Source organism: Stenella coeruleoalba, assembly GCF_951394435.1.
Source record: "Stenella coeruleoalba genome assembly, chromosome: 9".
NCBI lineage: Eukaryota > Metazoa > Chordata > Mammalia > Artiodactyla > Delphinidae > Stenella > Stenella coeruleoalba.
Window position 1 is genome coordinate 58,214,878 of NC_137155.1, and position 22,352 is coordinate 58,237,229.

General features: G+C 40.4%; 1 protein-coding gene and 1 long non-coding RNA gene across 8 annotated transcripts in view; one reads left to right on the forward strand and one right to left on the reverse strand.

Moving 5' to 3' along the window:
* The window catches only part of CREB5 (cAMP responsive element binding protein 5), a 431,741-nt gene that overhangs the window by 407,241 nt on the left and 2,148 nt on the right, over positions 1-22,352 (forward strand). For 4 of the 7 annotated variants that reach the window (XM_079931996.1, XM_079931995.1, XM_079931997.1 and 1 more), the window contains 3 exons: positions 9,206-9,529; positions 13,908-14,135; positions 21,721-21,829. In XM_079931996.1, coding sequence (XP_079788122.1) covers positions 9,206-9,529; positions 13,908-14,135; positions 21,721-21,829 — 661 coding nt within the window. Of the gene's footprint in view, positions 1-9,205; positions 9,530-13,904; positions 14,136-21,720; positions 21,830-22,352 lie in introns of all 7 variants that reach the window. The other 3 variants (XM_079931993.1, XM_079931994.1, XM_079931992.1) reach the window with 1 other exon arrangement.
* The window catches only part of LOC307191813, a 49,184-nt gene that overhangs the window by 4,515 nt on the left and 22,317 nt on the right, over positions 1-22,352 (reverse strand). The window contains exons 2-3 of the long non-coding RNA XR_013829852.1: positions 13,240-14,087; positions 8,499-8,594 (exon numbers count right to left, since the gene is read on the reverse strand). This is a non-coding gene — a long non-coding RNA (uncharacterized lncRNA). The remainder of the gene's footprint in view (positions 1-8,498; positions 8,595-13,239; positions 14,088-22,352) is intronic.

The following is a 22,352-nucleotide window of genomic DNA, read 5'->3' on the forward strand; positions in this document are numbered from 1 at the left end:
AGTATCTGCTATGTCAATTAAAAAATAATGATCTCAATATATTTTTTCATAATTTTCTTCACTTTTAAGTTTGGAGATGTCACTTAGAAACTTTTCTTGGAGTAAAGAAATGTGTATCTGAAGTCCAGCAATTCATCCAATGTTCACTTCTTTTGTTTATGTTCTATTCAAATAAGAGTTTTTTTAAACCACGTGCTATCCCATTGTTATAAAATTATTCTACTTGTTCTTCCGTCTCTACATATGCACAGAGAGAGCTGTCTGGAATACTGTTCACCCACCAAACAAACAATGCATTTGGTTCATTGGTTGCTGACTTCATTGTACTTTTAAGAGTTGCTTAAATTTTTTATAATGAGCATTTTTATAAAAACAGTGAAATCGGGGCTTCCCTGGTGGCGCAGTGGTTGAGAGTCCGCCTGCCGATGCAGGGGACACGGGTTCGTGCCCCGGTCCAGGAAGATCCCACATGCCACGGAGCGTCTGGGCCCGTGAGCCATGGCCGCTGAGCCTGCGCCTCCGGAGCCTGTGCTCCGCAATGGGAGAGGACACAACAGTGAGAGGCCCGCGTACCGCAAAACAGAACAAAACAAAACACTGAAATCATTTCTAAAAATTGGAGATGAGGAGTATCTGTTCACTTTTCTGTTCAGTAATAAACACAATATGAAGCATCTAATCTTTCCCAGGGATTCAGGAAGCTTAACTTTTTCAGGATGATCCTGGTGCAGGTCAGTAGCTTCTGTGTGGTACATGTTGCTCATGAAAGAGGAGGCAAGTGGGCTCAGTGGTTACTGCATCAGGACACAGGAAATGTATTCAGTGATTATCGGATATTAACATATAGTCTGTCAAACTGCCCCCCCCTTTTTTTAACAGGTGGAGGCTGTTTACATTTGACTAAAGATTTTGACGAACTGAATTGGTACTTATCAATAGTTTAGTCTGACCAGCTGAGAATCATTAATATTGTACAGGGCTGGCACATGGTTGCTTCCATCATCATTTAAATACAACTCTTCCATTTCGCAGTGATTACACGCCACCATCATCAATCAGATAAGAATGCAAATCAGGAGAGAACTTTGAGTCCCCTAGTAAATATTTTATGAAGCCAATGTAAGCTTGCCAACTAGAATATCATCTCTGCAGAAGATACATTTCCAAGGGGTAACTGCATTATACAGTACTTAGTACATTGTGCCCCTCAGGATATGATGATAATTGTCCATGTACAAGAAAAAACAATTTTGAAGAAACTGCGACCAAGTTGATTGCCAACTGATTTTTTTTTTAACATCTTTATTGGAGTATAATTGCTTTATAATGGTGTGTTAGTTTCTGCTTTATAACAAAGTGAATCAGCTGTACATATACATATATCCCCATATCTCATCCCTCTTGCATCTCGTTCCCTCCCACCCTCCCTATCCCACCCCTCTAGATGGTCACAAAGCACTGAGCTGATCTCCCTGTGCTATGCGGCTGCTTCCCACTAGCTATCTATTTTATGTTTGGTAGTGTATATAAGTCCATGCCCCTCTCTTACTTTGTCCCGGCTTACCCTTCCCCCTCCCTGTGTCTTCAGGTCCATTCTCTACATCTGCGTATTTATTCCTGTCTTGCCCTTAGGTTCTTCACAACCTTTTTTTTTTTTTTTAAGATTCCCTGTATATGTGTTAGCATATGGTATTTGTTTTTCTCTTTCTGATTTACTTCACTCTGTATGACAGACTCTAGGTCCATCCACCTCAATACAAATAACTCAATTTCATTTCTTTTTATGGCTCAGTAATATTCCATTGTATATATGTGCCACATCTTCTTCATCCATTCATCTGTCGATGGATACTTAGGTTTCTTCCATGTCCTGCCTATTGTAAATAGAGCTGCAGTGAACATTGTGGTACATGACTCTTTTTAAATGATGGTTTACTCAGGGTTTATGCCCAGTAGTGGGATTGCTGGGTTGTATGGTAGTTCTGTTTTTACTTTTTTTAAGGAACCTCCATACTGTTCTCCATAGTGGCTGTATCAATTTACATTCCCACCAGCGGTGCAAGAGTGTTCCCTTTTCTCCACACCCTCTCCAGCATTTATTGTTTGTAGACTTTTTTTGGCCGTACGTGGACCTCTTACTGCTGTGGCCTCTCCCGTTGCAGAGCACAGGCCCCGGACGCGCAGGCTCAGCAGCCATGGCTCACGGGCCCAGCCGCTCCGTGGCATGTGGGATCTTCCCAGACCGGGGCACGAACCTGTGTCTCCTGCATTGGCAGGTGGACTCTCAACCACTGCGCCACCAGGGAAGCCCCTGTTTGTAGACTTTTTGATGATGGCTATTCTGACTGGTGTAAGGTGATACCTCATTGTAGTTTTGATTTGCATTTCTCTAATGATTAGTGATATTGAGCATCCTTTCATGTGTTTGTTGGCAATCTGTATATCTTCTTTGGAGAAATGTCTATTTAGGTCTTCTGCCCATTTTTGGATTGGGTTGTTTTTTTGATATTGAGCTGCATGAGCTGCTTGTATATTTTGGAGATTAATCCTTTGTCAGTTGCTTCGTTTGCAAATATTTTCTCCCATTCTGAGTGTTGTCTTTTCATTTTATGGTTTACGGTTTCCTTTGCTGTGCAAAAGCTTTTAAGTTTCATTAGGTCCCATTTGTTTATTTTTGCTTTTAGTTCCATTTCTCTAGGAGGTGGATTAAGAAGGATCTTTCTGTGATTTATGTCATAGAGTGTTCTGCCTATCTTTTCCTCTAAGAGTTTTATAGTGTCTGGCCTTATATTTAGGTCTTTAATCCATTTTGAGTTTATTTTTGTGTATGGTGTTAGGGAGTGTTCTACTTTCATCATTTTACATGTTATATTTCTGTTTTTGTGCCAGTACCATACTCTCTTGATTACTATAGCTTTGTAGTATAGTCTGAAGTCGGGGAGCCTGATTCCTCCAACTCCGTTTTTCTTTCTCAAGATTGCTTTGGCTATTTGGGGTCTTTTGTGTTTCCATACAAATTGTGAAATTTTTTGCTCTAGTTCTGTGAAAAATGCCTTTGGTAATTTGATAGGGATTGCATTGAATCTGTAGATTGCTTTGGGTAGTACAGTCATTTTCACAGTGTTGATTCTTCCAATCCAAGAACATGGTATATCTCTCCATCTTTTTTTATCTCTTTAATTTCTTTTATCAGTGTCTTATAATTTTCTGCATACAGGTCTTTTGTCTCCTTAGGTAGGCTTATTCCTAGGTATTTATTCTTTTTGTTGCAGTGGTAAATGGGAGGTTTCCTTAATTTCTCTTTCAGATTTTTCATCGTTAGTGTATAGGAATGCAAGAGATTTCTGTGCATTAATTTTGTATCCTGCTACATTACCAAATTCATTGATTAGCTCTAGTAGTTTTTTGATGGCATCTTTAGGATTCTCTAGGTATAGTATCATGTCATCTGCAAACAGTGACAGTTTTACTTCTTCTTTTCCGATTTGGATTCCTTTATTTCTTTTTCCTAATTGCTGGGCTAAAACTTCCAAAAGTGTGTTTAATAATAGTGGTGAGAGTGGGCAACCCTGTCTTGTTCCTGATCTTAGTGGAAATGGGTTCAGTTTTTCACCATTGAGAATGATGTTGGCTGTGGGTTTGTCATATATAGCCTTTATTATGTTGAGGTAAGTTCCCTCTATGCCTACTTTCTGGAGAGTTTCTATCATAAATGGGTGTTGAATCTTGTCAAAAGCTTTTTCTGCATCTATTGAGATGATCATATGTTTTTTTCTCCTTCAATTTGTTAATATGGTATATCACATTGATTGATTTGCATATATTGAAGAATCCTTGCATTCCTGGGATAAACCCCACTTGATCATGGTGTATGATCCTTTTAATGTGCTACTGGATTCTGTTTGCTAGTATTTTGTTGAGGATTTTTGCATCTATGTTCATCAGTGATATTGGCCTGTAGTTTTCTTTCTTTGTGACATCTTTGTCTGGTTTTGGTATCAGGGTGATGGTGGCCTTGTAGAATGAGTTTGGGAGTGTTCCTCCCTCTGCTATATTTTGTAAGAGTTTGAGAAGGATAGGTGTTAGCTCTTCTTTAAATGTCTGATAGAATTCACCTGTGAAGCCATCTGGTCCTGGGCTTTTTGTTTGTTGGAAGATTTTTAATCACAGTTTCAATTTCAGTGCTTGTGATCGGTCTGTTTATATTTTCTATTTCTTCCTGGTTCAGTCTCGGAAGGTTGTGCTTTTCTAAGAATTTGCCCATTTCTTCCATGTTGTCCATTTTATTGGCATATAGTTGCTTGTAGTAATCTCTCATGATCCTTTGTATTTCTGTAGGGTCACTTGTTACTTCTCCTTTTTCATTTCTAATTCTGTAGATTTGAGTCCTCTCCCTTTTTTTCTTGATGAGTCTGGCTAATGGTTTATAAATTTTATCTTCTCAAAGAACCAGCTTTTAGTTTCATTGATCTTTGCTATCATTTCCCTCATTTCTTTTTCATTTATTTCTGATCTGATCTTTATGATTTCTTTCCTTCTGATAACTTTGGGGGTTTTTTGTTCTTCTTTCTCTAATTGCTTTAGGTATAAGTTTAGGTTGTTTGTTTGAGATGTTTCTTGTTTCTTGAGGTAGGATTGTATTGGTATAAACTTCCCTCTTAGAACTGCTTTTGCTGCATCCCATAGGTTTTGGGTTGTCGTATTTTCATTACCATTTGTTTCTGGTATTTTTTTATTTCCTCTTTGATTCATCAGTGATCTCTTGGTTATTTAGTAGTGTATTGTTTAGCCTCCATGTGTTTGTATTTTTTACAGTTTTTTCCCTGTAATTGGTATCTAGTCTTATAGCATTGTGGTTGGAAAAGATACTTGATACAATTTCAATTTTCTTAAATTTACCAAGGCTTGATTTGTGACCCAAGATATGATCTATCCTGGAGAATGTTCCATGAGCACTTGAGAAGAAAGTGTATTCTGTTGTTTTTGTATGGAATGCCCTATAAATATCAATTAAGTCCATCTTGTTTAATGTATCATTTAAAGCTTGTGTTTCCTTACTTATTTTCATTTTGGTTGGTATGTCCATTGGTGAAAGTAGGGTGTTAAAGTCCCCCACTATTATTGTGTTACTGTCGATTTCCCTTTTTATGGCTGTTAGCATTTGCCTTCTGTATTGAGGTGCTCCTATGTTGGGTGCATAAATATTTACAATTGTTATATCTTCTTGGATTGATCCCTTGATCATTATGTAGTGTCCTTCTTTGTCTCTTGTAATAGTCTTTATTTTAAAGTCTATTTTGTCTGATATGAGAATTGCTACTCCAGCTTTCTTTTGATTTCCATTTGCATGGAATATCTTCTTCCATCCCCTCACTTTCAGTCTGTATGTATCCCTAGGTCTGAAGTGGGTCTCTTGTACACAGCATATATATGGGTCTTGTTTTTGTATCCATTCAGCCAGTCTATGTCTTTTGGTTGGAGCATTTAATCCATTTACATTTAAGGTAATTATTGATCTGTATGTTCCTATTACCATTTTCTTAATTATTTTGGGTTTGTTATTGTCTTTTCCTTCTCTTTTGTTTTCTGCCTAGAGAAGTTCCTTTAACATTTGTTGTAGAGCTGGTTTGGTGGGCTGAATTCTCTTAGCTTTTGCTTCTTTGTAAAGGTTTTAATTTCTCCATCGAATCTGAATGAGACCCTTGCTGGGTAGAGTAATCATGGTTGTAGGTTTTTCCCTTTCATCCCTTTAAGTATGTCCTGCCACTCCCTTCTGGCTTGCAGAGTTTCTGCTGAAAAATAACAGTTAATAAGCTGTTAACCTCATGGGGATTCCCTTGTATGTTATTTGTTGCTTTTCCCTTGCTGCTTGTAATATTTTTTCTTTGTATTTAATTTTTGACAGTTTCATTACTATGTGTCTTGGCATGTTTCTCCTTGGATTTATCCTGTATGGCACTCTCTGTGCTTCCTGGACTTGACTATTTCCTTTCCCATATTAGAGAAGTTTTCAACTATAATCTCTTCAAATATTTTCTCAGTCCCTTTCTTTTTCTCTTCTTCTTCTGGGACCCCTATAATTCAAATGTTGGTGCATTTAATGTTGTCTCAGAGGTCTCTCAGACTGTCCTCAGTTCTTTTCATTCTTTTTTCTTTATTCTTTTCTGAGGCAGTTATTTCCACTATTTTATCTTCCAGGTCACTTATCCATTCTTCTGCCTCAGTTATTCTGCTATTGATTCCTTCTAGAAGTTTTTAAATTTCATTTATTGTGTTGTTCATCATTGTTTGCTCTTTAGTTCTTCTAGGTCCTTGTTAAACATTTCTTGTATTTTCTCCTTTCTATTTCCAAGATTTTGGATCATCTTTACTCTCATTACTCTGAATTCTTTTTCAGGTAGACTGATTATTTCCTCTTCACTTGTTTGGTCTGGTGGGTTTTTACCTCACTCCTTCATCTGCTGTGTATTTCTCTGTCTTCTCATTTTGCCTAACTTACTGTGTTTGGGGTCTCCTTTTCACAGGCTGCAGATTTGTAGTTCCCGTTGTTTTTGGTGTCTGCCCCCAGTGAGTAAGGTTGCTTCAGTGTGTTGTGTAGGCCTCCTGTTAGTGGGGACTGGTGCCTGTGTTCTGGTGGATGAGGCAGGATCTTGTCTTTCTGGTGGGCAGGACCATGTCCGGTGGTGTGTTTTAGGGTGTCTGTGAACTTATTATGATTTTAGGCAGCCTCTCTGCTAATGGGTGGGGTTGTGTTCCTGTCTTGCTAGTTGTTTGGCATGGGGTGTCCAGCACTGGAGCTTGTTGGTCATTGAGTGGAGCTGGGTCTCAGTGTTGAGATAGAGATCTCTACGAGAGCTCTCCTCGATTGATATTACGAGGGGCTGGGAGGTCTCTAGTGGACCAATGTCCTGTACTCAGCTCTCCCACCTCAGAGGCTCAGGCCTGACATCTGGCCAGAGCACCAAGACCCGGTCAGCCACACGGCTCAGAAGAAAAGGGAAAAAAGAAAGAAAGAAAAATAAAGTTATTAAAATAAAAAATAAATTATTAAAATAAAGTAATTAAAAGAAAAGAAGAGAGCAACCAAACCAATAAACAAATCCACCAATGATAACAAGCACTAAAAACTATCCTAAAAAAAAAAAAAGCGGACAGAACCCTAGGACAAATGGTAAAAGCAAAGCTATACAGACAAAATCACACAAAGCATACACATACACACTCACAAAAAGAGAAAAAGGGGGAAAATATATATATATATATATATATATATAAAGGAAGAGAGCAACCAAATCAATAAACAAATCTACCAATGATAATAAGTTCTAAATACTAAACTAAGATAAACATAAAACCAGAAACAAATTAGATGCAGAAAGGAAACCCCCAGTCTACAGTTTCTCCCAAAGTCCACTGCCTCAGTTTTGGGATGATTCATTGTCTATTCAGATATTCCAGAGATGCAGGGTACATCAAGTTGATGGTAGAGATTTAATCTGCTGCTCCCGAGGCTGCTGGGAGAGATTTCCCTTTCTCTTCTTTGTTCACACAGCTCCTGGGGTTCAGCTTTGGATTTGGCCCCGCCTCTGCGTGTAGGTCACCCTCTGGCATCTGTTCTTTTGGGAGGTCTGAGGTCTTCTGCCAGCGTTCAGTAGGTGTTCTGTAGGAGCTGTTCCACATGTAGATGTATTTTTGATGTATTTGTGGGGAGGAAGGTGATCTCCACGTCTTACTCCTCTGCCATCTTGAAGGTCCTCCCTGCCAACTGATTCTTTAAATCTGGCCCAGACTCTTTTATTTATTTATTTATTTATGGCTGTGTTGGGTCTTCATTGCTGTGCGTGGACTTTTCTCTAGTTGTGGTGAGTGGCGGCTACTCTTTGCTGCAGTGCGCGGGCTTCTCATTGCGTTGGCTTCTCGTTGCGCAGCACAGGCTCTAGGCGTGTGGGCTTCAGTAGTTGCAGCACGCGGGCTCAGTAGTTGTGGCTCGCAGGCTCTAGAGTGCAGGCTCAGTAGTTGTGGCGCACGGGCTTAGTTGCTCCGTGGCATGTGGGATCTTCCCAGATCAGGGCTCGAACCCGTGTCCCAGACTCTTTAAATCTGGCCCACTGCCTAATTTTGCACAGCACAGGAGCTAAAAATGGTTTTTACATTTTAAAATGATGGAAAAATATCAAAAGTAGAATAGCATTTCGTGTCATGTGAACGTTATATGAAATTCAGATATCCTGTCCCTGTCCCTGTCCAATATATGTAAAGTTGTATTGGAACACAGCATAGTCATTTGTTTACATACTGTTTACAGCTGTTTTTGTGCTAAAAGGGCTGAGTTGAGTAGTTGTGAGAGACCTTAAGACATGCAATGAGGAAAACATTTACTATCTGACTTTTTATAGAAAAGCTTGCTGAGCCCTGCTTAGAGATCAGATTCAGGGAGAAGTTACTTGTGTGCATGTCTGTTTGCTTATTGATGGACGATGCTTTTGTGTTGGACGTACCTGGCCTGTGATGTGGTCATCAAAGAAGCTGTAGGAGTGCAGTGGTCCATATTCTTCTACTTTCCTCATTTCCTTCCCAAAGTCAGAAGAACGTTACTATGTGAGAAAATTAGATTATTAAAGGGACTGTGAGAAGTATCATGGTAACAAATGGGAAGATCTACATATTGACTCAAGAAGTTATGGATTTCTTACCTAATTTGAAGACTTAACATTAGTTCTGTTCCTGTATTCCAAAATTTGAAGTGATTTCCTCTTTGGGTCTGAGAAATCTTTTGAAAGGCAAAAATGTTTTATTCTTATGACTCATCATAAAACACAGTGCCATATCGGATGGGCCCTTTGTTCAGTGGCATTATCACATTGAATGGTTCCATTGGGTTTATACTTGCATTTGGCTGTCAGTAGGATATGATTAACAACTGGATAGTAGGAAATACCTTTTAGCAGAATATCTAGGGTATCCTGCTCATTTCCCATGACAGTTGAATTAATTAACATTCATGGCTGACATTGATTCTTCTACCTACCATAATATATATGAAAATTTGAAATTAATATAAAAGTCATACTGCTACCAGTAAAAAAATGTTAACAATAGTACCATAAAATATTATAAAATTGAAAATATGAGTCATTTTGATTCAAAATCCCTATTGTGTACACGACTGACCTCAGCTGTCCCCTCTTGTTTTGTTCTGTTTCAGAGGTTGAAGGCTGCGTTGACTCACCACCCTGCTGCCATGTCAAATGGGAATATGAACACCATGGGACACATGATGGAAATGATGGGGTCCCGTCAGGACCAGACGCCACACCATCACATGCACTCACACCCACATCAGCACCAGACACTGCCAGCCCATCACCCCTACCCGCACCAGCACCAGCACCCAGCACACCATCCTCATCCTCAGCCCCATCACCAGCAGAACCACCCACATCATCACTCCCACTCCCACCTTCATGCACACCCGGCACATCACCAGACCTCGCCACACCCACCCCTGCACTCCGGCAACCAAGCACAGGTACACCTTTTTCATCATCTCTTTCTCCCTTCTCGTTAACAGTACAAGCTCAAATATGGGGCTCATTGGCAGCAACCTTGTTTGACGAGCCCAGGTGTTCTATCTGACACTCTGGGGGGGGCTCTGGGTTACCCATAAGACCCTACCAGATCATAGTTTCTATAACTAATAAGGTAAATATCAGGTTTAGTTTCTAGGGGCAAACGTAAGATTCAAGTTCTCCAAAATCTATTTTGCAGTGTGTTATAACGTTAACCCTAAAAAAGTAACACCAATGGAGGACTAAGAATTTAAGCTTTAAAGAAAGATGTGAAAAAAGGATGAGAAAAATAAGTTAATTCTAACCATGGTTCTATCTGCAGTACTTTATAACATCCTAGAGACTCAATTTTGTCACCTGCAAAATGGAAGTTAAATACAATGGGCAATCTTCTGAATAACAGTAAGTGTTAAAAATATAAAGGGTAACAATTTCAGGCAGACAAAGAGGCCCGGTAATGGATGTTAGGGTGTAAGGTGTTGTGTAAATGGTAAAGAAAGGTGACTCATTCCACCCAGTGAGAAATGTGTTGGAGGGAGAAGGCAGAGAGCCAGGCTCTGTAGATGATCAGTTCAAGGGGAAGGCCAAATCCCAGTGGTGGAAAGTCACCAGGAGTGGCTAGAAAGAAAGCCAGCATTTAGACACAACTGGAAGAGGGTCGGGGGATCTGGCAGACGTTACGTCACCCAGCCCAAGAAGAGAGGCGGGTCCATGTACCCGAGTGAGTTTTAGTAAGTGGATGAAGGGCATGTATAGGAGCACGGCTAGTCCTAGACATTTTGGACCTTCAAGTGGGATGACCTTTGTCAGTTCCCTCCACCCACTCAAACTGCCAGGTTCCAACCAGCTGGGTCAGAATGGTGTCAGAAGCTTGGAATCACACTTATTCACTGTCTCCTCCATTGTCTGCCTCTGTACCTCTCACCGGGCAGCTTTTAGAGATCTTGCATCAACCCCTCCAACACACACCAAACCTGGACAGCCATCCACAAAATGTGTTATCCATAAGCAACTCTCCATTCAATAGATAAGCTTATTTATTAGCTAAGCTTACTTTTGCAAAGTTCTTAGAGGTATTCTATATAGAAAATAAGAGTGTAGGCTTTGGAGTGAGAAAACTTTCATTCTTTTCCCACCTTACTTGTTGTATGACTGTGGTCAGTAGATGAACCTCTCTAAGCCTCAGTTTTCCCATCTGTAAAATGGGGTGATAATAGACCAAGCTCATAGACCCTCAGGAGTATTAAATAAGAGAATGTTTTGCCCTTGGCACAGTTTTCAATACATGATAGCCATGATTAATTCCAAACCGAATAATGTGATAGAGGCTTAGCAAGTAGTTTAGCAATAAAATGCTATCCAAAGCACCTTTTTAGTCATGTGCCATAGTAGGACATATATTTAGAAGGGAAAAAGAGAACTATAATAGATCGACTATAAACTATAATAAGGTCAAAGATAGGCAGATAGATTCACATGTATACTTATATTTTTTAAAAATGGATAGCATCAAGTTTTGGTTGCATTTGTGAGCGAGTTACTTCACAGACAAGCTTAACAGTTCATTAAATATAAAAGCCATTCATTAGCTAATTACGAATTAGCCAATTGCCCTCCATCTCAAGTCAGTAAGTGGCCAGTTTTATATGCAATCAGTTAATTGCCTTTATAATTGGCTGCACAAAGTTGCTTTTTTATCCTATGCTACTAAAAAGAAAGAGTCCAGGTTGGTCTTGTTGAAATTTGAACAAGATCATTTAGACCGTATTCAAAATGCCACTGCTAACTGTATTAACTTGGTTGATACTGAGATTCTTGTCATGTGGCCTAATTGTATGATTGTCAGAACAACAGAAGTTTATTAAGGTCATCCAACTCTGAGATTCTAAGATGACTTGGAATAAATTCTGTCATTTTGAAATTACAGTTAATTATTTTTGATCAAAATTTTCAGAGCATCTGTGTCAACAGAATGCCATTCTATTTATTTTACTGAAGTATAGTTGGTTTATAATAGTGTTAGTTTCAGGTGTACAGCAAAGTGATTTGGTTACGCATATATATGTATATTCTTTTTTATTCTTTTCCATTATAGTTCATTACAAGAACTATGAATATAGTTCCCTGCGCTATACAGTAAATCCTTCTTGTTTATCTATTGTATGTATGGTAGTGTGCCTCTGTTTATCCCATACTTCCAATTTATCCCTCCCACCCCACCCCTACAGAATGCTATTTTAAAAAGATAATGATAGGTAACGATAATTATCATTATTGATAATTTTGTTTAAAGCACAAATTCTGGTCTTAGGGTTGCATTTTCAATTTCTCCTGGCTTCTTGCGATTCTTTTGCATATAAGAATGTGACTTCAGAGTCCTGGTACCACTCCTTGGCCACCAGGAATTTCTCTTAACCAAACCACACCTTGACCCTGAACCTGGACTGCACCTGAAACCACCATGTAACTTACCCCTTTGGGTAAAGGCAGAGGAGAAGCATGGGGGTAAAGGCTTGTTAACGTTAGCGTGGTAGAATACAGTATTGAAAGAGAGGTCCCTGCACCAGAGAGTAAAACCCGGTTTTACCTACTTGAGAGTCTTGTCTAGGGCTGGCAGTGAGAGATCACTAATTCATACAAAGAAATGAATGAATGTATTTCATTCATTTTTTGCCTGTTAATCCCATACTCCCAATTTATCCCTCCCACCCCACCCCGACAGAATGCAAAAATAGCCAGGTTAGCGCCTTCTTTCCTAGTGCTTTGCTTTGCGGTGGTTAGCTCAGAAGTTACTGCACCTGAAATGACTAGTACTAAACGTTTGCCAAAGCAAGGAATACATCTTCATCAGCCGCTCTGGTGAGTAAGATCTTAGACAATTTATTTTGTTATTCCTCTGTGATTCGGAGGAAAGGAATTGCCAATAAACAGTTTTAGAAAATGTCTTTCTTTGCTTTAAACAAAATTACTGAGATGCAATCTAACCTCAGTCCTGAGACTGATTCTTTTTCAGTTAGTCATGGAGGGTTTGATAGAGTTTAGGATTAAAATATATCATCATCAGTCAGCTGATGTCAACCAGGAGCCATTATTAGTGCAATTACAGTCGTTCTGATTGATTGCAATCATAGGGTAGGAATGTGGTAGAAAAGGTGGCTGGTTTCATTTTTAAAACTTTTTGCCTGTTATTTCTGCAGGTTAAATGCCTCTTGTAAAACAACTTTATAGGTATTACAGCCATAAGCCTGAGTGACTGAGCAATGAGAGGGAGGAGGAAAAAAACACCACCACCCTTTATTGAGAATGAAGAAAAGGGAAGGAGTGAAGTGCATTAGGGAAGCATTAGGTGTCCAGACTCATCAACAATCAGTCATAGAAATTTCACTAGGTGCTGAGTGTCTGCTGTATGAAGGGAAATAAAGCCATATGTGTGGGAGTCCCTAAAACCTTAGATGTTGTTGAGCCCCATGCAGACCTTACAAGGAATCTATAAGCATAGTAAAACTTTTTAGTAAAGTGCTTTGCCACTCCTAGGATTTCCTTATAACGTAAGTATATACAACCACCCCTCCCTGTCAACAGACACGGCGTGTTAACAGGGCTCAGTGCCGCATCACGATGGACTTTCGAAGGCCCCGCTTCCCCATCACCTAGAAATTCACCCACTCACCATCTCCTGTAACTCCTTCAGCCTTGGTCAAGCTCTGAGGAGGAGACAGGCCCATTTGCAGTTTGCAGGTCCAGCTAGGCATTTGCAGTAAGAACTGTGAAATTGTGACAAAACGATTTCAGCTGCTTTCCAGGCTTCACGGGGTTCTTTTGATAGGAGTCACAATGGCAGTGCTGTCCCAGAGGTGTGTTCTAGGAACATGGTTTTGACACCATTAGTATGAAAGGCATTCACAACCTGCCCAGAAGGAGTTTTCTGCAGATGACAGAAGACTCATCAGTAGGGTGACAGTCACCCTGACCTCTGTTTTCACCTGTGCCATACATTGGCACTTTCAGATTTTACAAGGCACCTTAAAATATTTTTAACATCTGAGGAGAAAAAAAATGTTTCTTCTATCGTGATTCAGCCAAATGCCAGTCAGGGGAAAAAAATCTACTTGACTCTCTTTTCGCAGATCATCCCTGTATCTTTTGCCAAAATATCACAGAAGATAGTGGGGTGATGCTTTTCCTTTTCATGAGCGTGATCTCGTTGTTGACTTCATTCTTAGAAAACAAGTGTAACGTGCTAACTAAAACAAGCGACTCCCTGTGTTTTGCATTTCAACACCTTACCCAGCCGTTCCTCCTCTCTCCCCATCACCCCCTCCCTCTCTTTCCCAGCAGGTTTCACCAGCGACACAACAGATGCAGGCCACCCAGACGATACAGCCGCCTCAGCCCACAGGGGGGCGCCGGCGAAGGGTGGTGGATGAGGATCCTGACGAGAGGCGGCGGAAATTTCTGGAACGGAACCGGGCAGCCGCCACCCGCTGCAGACAGAAGAGGAAGGTCTGGGTGATGTCACTGGAAAAGAAAGCAGAAGAACTCACCCAGACAAACATGCAACTTCAGGTGCAGGCCACTGTCTCTCTCCACAGGACTCAAAGGCCCTGTGTAACATTGGCATTTCCTGCCCCGGCAGGCACTTGTTGACCTAAGCACTAACACCACCCCTTAGCCCGCAGAGCAACTGCAGGCTGATTCCTCAAGGTTTATTAGTTCCGAGACACTCTACAAAACAAAACAACCATTCAGTTTTACATCGGTCTGCTCTGAGGAGGGAAACCCTGCCCAATTAAGTTATAGGGCTGGGAGCAGAAGCTTGGTCAGACAGAGGTTCAAACTCCTGTTCCGTACCTACCTGCTGGGTTTAACCTCTCTGGCTCTCAGTTTCCTCATCTATGAAATGGGAATAATAACCTCATAAAGTTGTTGGGAGGAATAAATGAACTAATGTCTACAGAACCGTTTGTACATCATAAATCTGCAACCGAAAGGCCGCTCTTTATGTCCACTGGGTGACGGGGTTGCTTCACTTTACACTAGATTATCTATATTTTTGTTTAGTGGAAAAAAGGGAGGTTTGTGTTTATTATTTTGCTCCATAAGAAAAGGCATGTTTCCATCTCATTTTTAAACTTGACAAGATTTGGATCTTGCATGATTTTTGCTTTCCATGGGTGGCTCAGTGGGGGGACATTTTATAACAAGGCCACTTCTAGGAATTTTTGAGAACCTCCAGCACCTGGAGCTTCTCCAGCGGACTTCATGCCATACACATGATGCAGTTCAGGACATTTGTTCTAACACAAAAAGAAGTGCACTGTTCACCAGCAGAAGAAAAAGCAAGTATTATATAAGTGACAAGCAGTCAGGGATAGCAGTAAAAATCGTGGATTATAGTGCTGGATTATACACAGTGCTTCCAGGAGCAGAGATAATGGCTAAAGAGTGGAGGGAAGAGGGGAGAGAATGCCTAAAATAGGGAGAATCTGCTCCTCAGTAGTTCATAGGTCACCTTCCCCCCCCATCCTCTGCGCATCCTCAGAAAGGAGCAATTAGGGTGCCAAACCCCCCTTTGCATATTTAATTCCATTAAGTGGTAATGGTCTTGAGACGTCCAGTGTACAAACTGAAATTTTACAAAGAAAGTTTGGGTTATACAGGGACTGACTGTCATCATTTATGGATGTTCACTCTCCCCCCCAAAGTTTATCATTCTTTTAACGATAGACATGAGAAAGAAACTGGGAAACGTATATAGCAGATATGGGGGAAGCAAGATAAGAAATCCTCCCACTGGCTTGTACGAAGCTTGTGTGAAGTTGGAGACTGTTACCCTCTCCCCTGACCACTTACCCCCTTTTCTAATGTCGGGTCTAGCATGGAGCGTTCCTGAGTGTCTGTACTCAGTATCTGCTGAATGAATGAATGAGCTCCCCATCTCTGGAGTGTCCAAGAACTAGCTGCCTGACCACTTGGCAAAGATGCGATTTAGGGAATCAAGCCGCAGAGTTTGGCTGGACTCAAACACCGCCGAAACCACTCTAACCTGAAAGTCTATAATTCTAGAATCTGGCAGGCCTAGTAGCATGTGGGAAGCTTTTAGGTGGACATGAGTACACATTTTTAATATTACTAATAATATTTTAATTTTTATGTGTACTGAAAAATGTAATCAGAACATCAAACCTTCAGTTTCACAGATATTTTTGGTAAGGACCAGGCTAAATCTTTTAAAAACGAGTTAATTTGTACAAACATGTTAAGTAAATAAAAGTTCTGGTGTATGTGACCTAGCAAATATCACAGCAGTGGTTTTGTAATGACTGAAATGTGAGAAGCCCTGGAATTTGCTACCAGTTCTGAGATCTGCAAGAGGATCATGAACAGGTGCAGGTTTTCTCAATCTCAGCACTATTACCTTGGGGCTCAGTAATTCTTTGTTGTCTCCAGTGCAGTGTAGATACTTAGCAGTATCCTTGACCTCTACCCTCTAGGTATCAGTAGCACCCTCTACCCCACCCCCAAGTTGTGACAACTGTAAAACGTTCAGACAATACCAAATGTCCCCCGTGGGGGGCAAGATTACCCCTGAGTGAGACCCACTGACCTAGATGAAGGAGCCTTGAGTAGTCAGCTGACATGTAATCAGATGCGGACGAGTTTTTAAATCAGTTTTAACTAAAATGAGTCCTTGCAGAATGACCCCAGGGTATTGGCCATCATTCTAGAGCCTGAAGACATGGAGGGGGTCATAGCAGAGAGCCAGGAAAAGTGAGGATACTGGTTTACTTTGACGTCAGATGTGTTCATGACTTGACATATGAACATATGTTATAGCTTTCACTTAACATATAAGGTACTTAACATATAAGGTATATCCTTTATGCGAACCTAATCTACTTTTTTAAAAGAGTATATTTTAAAACATGCTTATTGCCAGGAGAGAGACTTTTTATTTTATTTATTTATTTTTGGCTGCATTGGGTCTTAGTTGTGGCTCATGGGATCTTTTGTTGCAGCTCGCGGGCTTCTCTCTAATTGTGGCACTCGGGCTCAGTAGTTGCGGCCCGGGCTTAGTTGTCCTGCAGCATGTGGGATCTTAGTTCCCCAACCAGGGCTCGAACCTGCATCCACTGCATTGGAAGGCGGATTCTTAACCACTGGAGTACCAGGGAAGTCCCAAACCTAATCTATTAATTTTCACATTTTTAGAACCAAAATGGAAGGATAAGAGATACTAGAATTCTAACCCCTGAAAACCAGAAAAAAAGTCCTATTGGGGCCATTCAACAGGCACCAGTATTTTTGGTTGTTAAAGCAGTGCCTGAGGAAGGGACGGTCTCTGAAAAGACTACGTTGTTGGTGTTTCCAACCACTGCTTTGCTTCACAGGGACAGAAACCACAAGGGCTCCATGTTTTCTGTGATGCCGAGTGCTCTGCGTCATGCCATGTGATGCTGGAGAGGATGTGCAGATTCTGCTACCTTTGAATGACCCTTTCCCTCTCACTGGACCTTTGTCAAAAGAAAAAGTTGTCTCTCTTGAGGCTGGTCCAGTGAGCCAAATTTTAAGTAAACAGAAATGGAAGGTGCTACACAAACAAACTCCCTCCAAAAGGAATATCCAAGGTCTGGATGGCCAGCTGCCACTTTTGAGTTGTTTTCCAGCATAAATCTAGTTAGGCTGCAGAGCTTCAGATTGGAAAAATTAGAACTGAGAAAACAAAATCAAACTCCCAGACTTCATTTCCTCATCTCACAACAAATCTCTACCCAAGAGGTCAACACAGGTATAGGAATTGGAAATATTAGAAACCACCCAATCTGACATTTTATTTGGGAGAAACTGAGTCTCGGGGGACACGAGAAGTCTTCCTGAAAGTCACACAACCAGCAAGTAGTAGGATGAAAACCCAAGCGAGTCTTCTCTTGACCTAACCCACTGCTCTGTGATCTCTCATTCTAGAAAGTTCTTCAACTATGAAGGAATCCACATTCTTTTCACTGACAGAGTGGCTGAGATCAGCTCTAAATTCATCAACTCCTAATGTGGTGCTCAGTGGATTGTGTTCAATAGATGATACGGAAATCGTCTGGTCGCCCACGGAAATAATTGCTTTTCTTTTTCAGTACAAAGACACGGCCTAAGTCGCTGCTGAAATTTTAGACACACGAGCTCAGGTTTAGGACTTGGCAAGAGAATAGGCCAGATGGGAACTGTTGCTGTACAAATTGAAAGTCCTTTGTTTTAGAATGAACCAAACCTAGCCTCAGTTAATCTACAAAAAAAAAAAAAAAAAAAAAAAAAAAATAGGGGAGGGGCTATGTGGCAGGGCTCATTTTGATAATTATTTTTTTGGCATGGACTACTGCTTGCATCAAAAAGCATTTGGAGTTTATCATATTAACAAAATGACATCCCCCAAAAACTGAAAATGTAGCTATTAGGGACTTCTTGGAGTGCTTGTTTAAAGTATGTTATTACAGTGTTGAATGTCTATATAGGGGTGCTACTTCATCCCAAGGCAACTTTATGGGTTTAAGAACAGATTAATCTTAACTACATCTATACTCTTACAGTCCCTATTTAAATGGCTAAACTTTTAGGAGTAGCAAACCCAAACTAGTTTAGAAAAAAGAAAAGAATGAAGAGCTGATTTCAGCAAGAGAATCAATACTTATTATTAACACTTTGCTTTTGCAAAGTGCTTCTATATGAAGACCTATAGTTATTATTAGAAACTACACAAGGGAGTAAAAAAAAATTGGTGATTTGCATCAGTTCATAATGCAAGGCAATTCAGAATAAGAAAATGTCTCCAGAAGTCCTGGTTTCTATTTCCCTACTAGAACTGCAGGCCACTTTTGATTTCTTTCATGCATTTTGAAACATTTGCTGTCTGGTTCTTCTCTTCCAAAATGTATTCAAGGTGATTTCTATTAATGTTATCTTGGAAAGGATTTTTATTTAAAATATAGTCTAGTATTTGTGCATTTCCTACATCAGTCGGTCTATCAACATAGAATGATATCTATCAGTATCTATCAATATGGAATGTTTATGCATGTGCACAGCACACACGATTCACTCCGCTTCCTCTAGGGCAGAGATTCTCTACTGTTTTTAACCCAAATGCTCCCTTATGGAATCTGATGAAGGCTCTGTAGACTCTCACAATATGGAAATGTACATGGACTTGAAATTTTGCACAAAAGTGAAACTGTAAATGTTGCTTTGGAATCTGCCCTGTTAAGATTTGGAAGTACAGGAGGTGCTAGAACTGGCTCCCTTAGGAAATATAAGACTTGATATATAAGCCCATTTGAGAACACCAAAAGCAATTAACTAGTGAATAAAAAATCAAGATGGAGACCTTCATTAGATTATTAGGTAATTAGCATTCTCAATAGAAGGCAATTCATAGAATAAAAAACTATCTTGCAGGAAGTAACTAGAAAACTAGTCCAACCACCTTGTTTTACACTAGGTTGGTGTGGCAATTTGGGGAGCCAAACCCGATTATTCTCAACTCTCATTTGAGAGTTCCTTTTTCTGCTGGAAGCTGCCCCATGAATTTCTGTTGCTTCTCTGGCCATTAGACTTTTATTTAGTCCTTCTCAGTATCGTACTTACGTGTACATGATCTAAGCAAGAGGGAGGCTGATTGTTCTTGTCTATGGAGAATATTAATTGGCATTCATTTTCCAACCCTAACATAGCTAAATAACATAATTACTAATATATTACGTTAAGAAATATGTCCATATTCACATGTATCTTTAAATGATGGTCAGTTGTTACAGTGCTCTCCAGGTTCCTACATTTTTACAGACCCTCACAACTCCCAGGTCCTCAGTTTCTATACTTACAACGTATTGGTTTATTAATAAAGTGCTTTGCTGTCCAGAGACAAAAAAATGCCACTAAAATCATCTATTTTCTATGGGGCTTTGGTTATAGGCCAGGACACCACATACACTGTTTGTTGTGGTGATTGGTGCTGTTTTATTGTGGCCTCTCATGAAAGCAAAAGGTTTATCCTGAAATGGTTTGGGATATGCCAAGTATTGTAGGCAGTTAGCTCCTTGCAATTGTAGGAGCCCGAAGAACGGAATTCAAGGTGTTTTTTTTAAGGAAGGGGCAATGTACACTTCGAGTCTGGGGGATGGAAGACTGCCTAGAAAAGGTGTGACTGCTCAGGACACAGAGGAGGAAGAAATGGAGACTAAAATCATCCCCTCCAAGGCAGCCGCCAAGTGAGACTTTTCTTTTCTTTTCTTCCAGAAGTACAAGAAGGCAACAGAGTCCTGTTGTTTTATTTTAAATACTTTCCTCGTTTGTTTCCTAGATCATGGAAGAAAAGTATGGCTGGATTCACTAAGGACTGGAGCGTTACTCCACTTTCTTAGAACCATTGTCTGCAACGGACAGTTTCCCCTTAGGGTCCAGGTGTCTAGCAGTTGTGATTTCAGAAAAGTGTTATCTCTATAGTCCAAATACAAATCATGTCACATTTCATTTTGAGGCCAAATATGTATACATTCAAACATCTTAGTTTTTTCTCCTTTTTCTGTTCTGTTTTTGTCTGTTTTGTTTTTAACCGGGGGCTGCCTTCTGTTTAATGGTCTAAAAGTAACTGTCTTACACAGGCTATTTTAAGCAGAGGGGGAGCTGGGAAAAGGAAGGACGGCTATCTGAATTTAAATGGGCATAAAATTAGAGAAAAAAATAGTGTTTAAGGCTAAAATAAATTGTCCTATAAATAAACTTGTCCCACTGACCCCCAAATTGACAAGGGTCACTTTCAGCTTTGATAGGGCCCCTTATCAACTGCACTCATTTGGAGGTGGGAGGTGCAATTCACCTTCCTGAACGTTCTCAAATTTAAGAGCAGTTTTCCTGTGAAATTAAGTGATTTATTCATCATTAGTGCTAATTTCTCAGGCATTTAAAAAAATTCATCATTAGTGCTAATTTCTCAGGCATTTAAAAAAAATTTACTGTATTTGTAGACGATGGTGCCAAGTACATTATTCCACAAACTATGAACCTATCTTTGTGAATTACTACATAAAGTGGAGATTTGTGGCACTTATCTAAGTAAATCCACAACACCCTGATATTGAGGAGGGAAAAAGTTTATAGACTGAAATTAGCCAAACTAGTTAATGAACCAATCAAATTAACTCAGTCATGGCCCTAAACTCTATTGCCCTTGGCCTCCCTGGGCTGACCTGATCCCACCAATAGAGGACCTACGTTTGCTCTGTATACTTTCATGCTTCCTCCTAAGTGGCATCAGGCAGAAGGATGCGCTTTGTTGAACTGTAGCCCGTGAAGAACTTCTTTTGGGAAATCGGCTTATTCTGAGGGCATTTCAGTTTGAAGCCACTCACCCTGCCACACAGTTCCTCCCCGTGCCTCACGTTCACCTTCTATTCGTGGTCAATGTCAAACCTGAACCTGTAAGATAGCATGGGGACTTCCCTGGCAGTCCAGTGGTTAAGACTTTGCCTTCCAGTGCAGGGGGTGTGGGTTCGATCCCTGGTCGGGGAGCTAAGATCCCACATGCCTTGCAGCCAAAAAACCAAAATATAAAACAGAAGCAGTATTGTAACAAATTTCAATAAAGACCTTAAAAAAACATGGTCCATGTCAAAAAAAAAAAAAAAAAACTTAAAAAAAAAGACAGCCTGAAGAGAATTATTATGAGAGCTAAATTGATTGAGCACTTCGTATGTGCTAGGCATTGTTCTGCGTGTTTTGCATGTTACCTCATTTAATCCTCACAACAACTCAAAGAACTTTGTACTATTTTCATTCCCATCCAAGGTTGCTAGAGCTTAGCTGGGTTATGTTACCTGCCTAGAGTCACCCAGTCAGTGTAGAATGGAGGGTCCCACCTAAGTAACTTTTAATAGGATTAAGCTCTTGGGTTAAAACCTAGTCTCTTCAGAAAGCCCCTGGGAAACCTGAGGGCCAAATCAAAGGCAAGCTACAAATTTTCAGGTGAATCCCGTTAAATAATATTATTAATGTCATTCAGACATAACAGAAAAGAAGTGTGCCAGTTACACTGTTGAAAGTGCACGGGGCCTTGGGTTTGTATTCTCTGGTCTTCTTAACATGACTTGGATCCGTCTCTTTCCAGAATGAAGTGTCCATGTTGAAAAACGAGGTGGCACAGCTGAAACAGCTGTTGTTAACGCATAAAGACTGCCCCATAACAGCCATGCAGAAAGAATCACAAGGATATCTAAGTAAGTCATTGACTTTTTTGCTTGTTTTAGTGTCCAGTTTTTTTGCCACCAATTTCTCATTGGATTTATTGAAAGAACAAAAGTAAAGCATAGACTGCACACCCAGGTGGATATCATGCTAGAATTCTTGAGTGGCTGCCAGACTACTGCACCAGAGGGAACCCTTCTTTTCTGACCCCATTCATCACCATGACCGCCACCTCCTAATAATTTCTGGCTAGACGTTCCCTGGCATTCCACATTGTAAAATCCCACCAAATTCCAATTCTGCAGCCAGTAGGAGCCCAATTACTGGTGGGCTAGCAGTCTTTTGTGGGCTGGGAAACAGGCTTTGGGTGAATTATATCCAGTGCCTCAGGATATGGTACATGTTATTCACCAGGCTGAAAAGCTAGTGACCTTGTCTCAGTTTACCAATACGTAAAGTGGATCTGTTTTTCTAGATCCCAGTATCTGCACGTGGAATGTCAATAGGTTCAATGCTAATTGAGTAGGGGATGGCGGAAGAAGGGGGGATTCATGG